Genomic DNA, 2,538 nt, shown 5'->3' on the forward strand with positions numbered 1-2,538 from the left:
TCTCATATTTTATTAGATACCTTGTAACCAACAAAACATTGGACCCACAAATTTCTCTGTGATTGTTATTTAGTTAAGAGACCCGGAAGGATAAGATATACACTTGACCTCGACCTCTTTCCTTAGCTATTGTTTGATACCTTGGTTCTGTTCGACAGAGCCTGTACATTTCTTCGCTATACCAAAATCAAGTTAATGTAAAAATAATTTAAAATTGTTTGTTTAGAAGACCTCTATCGGAATATTAGTAAAAGAGTGAGAGAAATATACTCATTTATAAAAATTATTACATTACGATATTCTGGAACCAGAATATCTTCTTTGTCCAGTATTTTTACATTACCGTGAAAAGATATAACAGGAATAAACTAGTACATTATCAAAAGCTCTAGAGAACATTCCTTAATAACGGCATAATCGAGGGCTTATAACGCTAGAAAATTTGGGTTTTAATACCCGAGGTAGTCAGACCACAGATAGCTCGTTGTGAAGCCTTGCGCTTAGCAACAAATAAACAATTTTTAAAAATACTTTCTTAAGTCTGGAAACCAAATTGTTTTCATTTCTAGGCCTAAATATTTGCGATAAAAATCACTTAAACGTATTGGTTTCGAACGTTTCGCCAGCTTTAGGCGTTCAAACCGTAATAGTATTTCAGAAAAAACGTTTGTCTCTCATTGTTCAATGTAAATGACAGGATCAGGTACTGAACAATAGGCTTCTCACCAGGAAACAAAAGTTAGATCTGTAAACGCTATTTTTACGCACATATGATTTGGAATATAAATGGAAAATTTGAGAGGTGTGTGAATAACAACAACACATCGACAGTTTACGTGTTTTTTTTTATATATCTCAAATGTTACATTTATCGGTTTCAAATATTTCACTTTTTTTTTTTCTAACGTAGTTCCGTAAGGTGGCCTCTTCAAGTCGGTACACAGTTGTTACGTCACTTCAATCTTTTGAATGAAATACTTAGTATTCGTAGTTACCGTTAGGGGAAGGCACATCCGTCACCTGGCTGACTTCCATCCTTTTCCATTGGCCACGTCGTATCTCCCAACTGCACGTGTCCTGAGAGAAATCACACTCCAGACTTTGTAGGCCAGTGACCTCTGAAATATTTGTTGTACATAAGTGTAATACTCGTTTCATTAAAAGTCTCTACTTACCCGAATATCTTAAATTTACAAAAACAAACGAAAAACACTACTTCACTTAACAACCTACAACATTTGAAATATAAAAAAGATACATTTTCTTGCAATAGTTTATCATATTATTTCTTTTGAAAAGTGTTACAGATAGCCATAATATTAATCTGTTTTGGGAATCATGGCACTGCTTACTGCATTGGAAAAGTATAATCTGGCACGGCGGTTTCGAATCCCCATCCAACCAAACATGCTCGCCCTTTCAGCCGTGGGGGCATTATAATGTGATGGTCAATCCCACTATTCGTTGGTAAAAGAGTAGCCCCAAGAGTTAGCAGTTGGTGGTGATGACTAGCTGCCTTCCACATGATTAAAATGGTTATTAGTTTTAATGCAGTGCTGGTAATAATTTTAACCACGTCATTCTTTATGTATCCAGCACTTCACTAAAACTAATAACTACTTCGAAATGGTATATTTAAGTGTTTTACACTCACAAAAAGAAACCTATCATTCTATACGTATGCGAAGAATTATATTGTGGCGGAATGCTACAAGTTTTTCACATACGTCTCTGAAGGTTGTGATTGGTTCCTCTACCCTGGCCACGTCTCTGAAGATTGTGATTGGTTATTCTACCTTAGCTACGTCTCTGAATGTTGTGGTTGGTTATTCTATCCTGCCTACGTCTCTGAACGTTATGATTGGTTCCTCTACCCTGGCTACGTCTCTGAAGGTTATGATTGGTTCTTTTACCCTGGCTACGTCTCTGAAGATTGTGATTGGTTCTTCTACCCTGGCTACGTCTCTGAAGATTGTGATTGGTTCTTCTACCCTGGCTACGTCTCTAAAGGTTATGATTGGTTTTTTTACCCTGGCTACGTCTCTGAAGGTTATGATTGGTTCTTCTGTAACCTAAGACCTTCTAATAATTTGTGTAGATTTTACTCAAAGTTCAAGTTTGGTTTGAATTTCGCGCAAAGCTACACGAGGGCTATTTGCACTAGCCGTCCCTAATTTAGCAGTGTAAGACTAGAAGGAAGACAGCTAGTCATCACCACCCACCAAAGCTACACGAGGGCTATCTGCGCTAGCCGTCCCTGATTTAGCAGTGTAAGACTAGAACACTCTTGGTTGGTCTAGTACGGGTATCCAGCACTGCACTAAAACTAATAACCACTTTAATCATGTCACTCTTCGGTTGGCCTAGTACGGGTATCCAGCACTGCACTAAAACTAATAACCACTTTAATCATGTCACTCTTGGTTGGTCTAGTACGGATATCCAGCACTGCACTAAAACTAATAACCACTTTAATCATGTCACTCTTGGCTGGTCTAGTACGGATATCCAGCACTGCACTAAAACTAATAACCACTT

General features: G+C 37.7%; 1 protein-coding gene across 1 annotated transcript in view; it reads right to left on the reverse strand.

Annotated features, from left to right (window-relative positions):
• Positions 1–2,538, reverse strand: part of LOC111084111 — a gene marked incomplete at its 3' end in the record, with an annotated part of 7,109 nt that overhangs the window by 3,481 nt on the left and 1,090 nt on the right. Inside the window, exon 2 of the mRNA XM_022380898.1 lies at positions 996–1,118. Coding sequence (XP_022236606.1) covers positions 996–1,118 — 123 coding nt within the window. The remainder of the gene's footprint in view (positions 1–995; positions 1,119–2,538) is intronic.

Source organism: Limulus polyphemus, unplaced genomic scaffold, assembly GCF_000517525.1.
Source record: "Limulus polyphemus unplaced genomic scaffold, Limulus_polyphemus-2.1.2 Scaffold13716, whole genome shotgun sequence".
NCBI classification, from domain to species: Eukaryota; Metazoa; Arthropoda; class Merostomata; order Xiphosura; family Limulidae; genus Limulus; species Limulus polyphemus.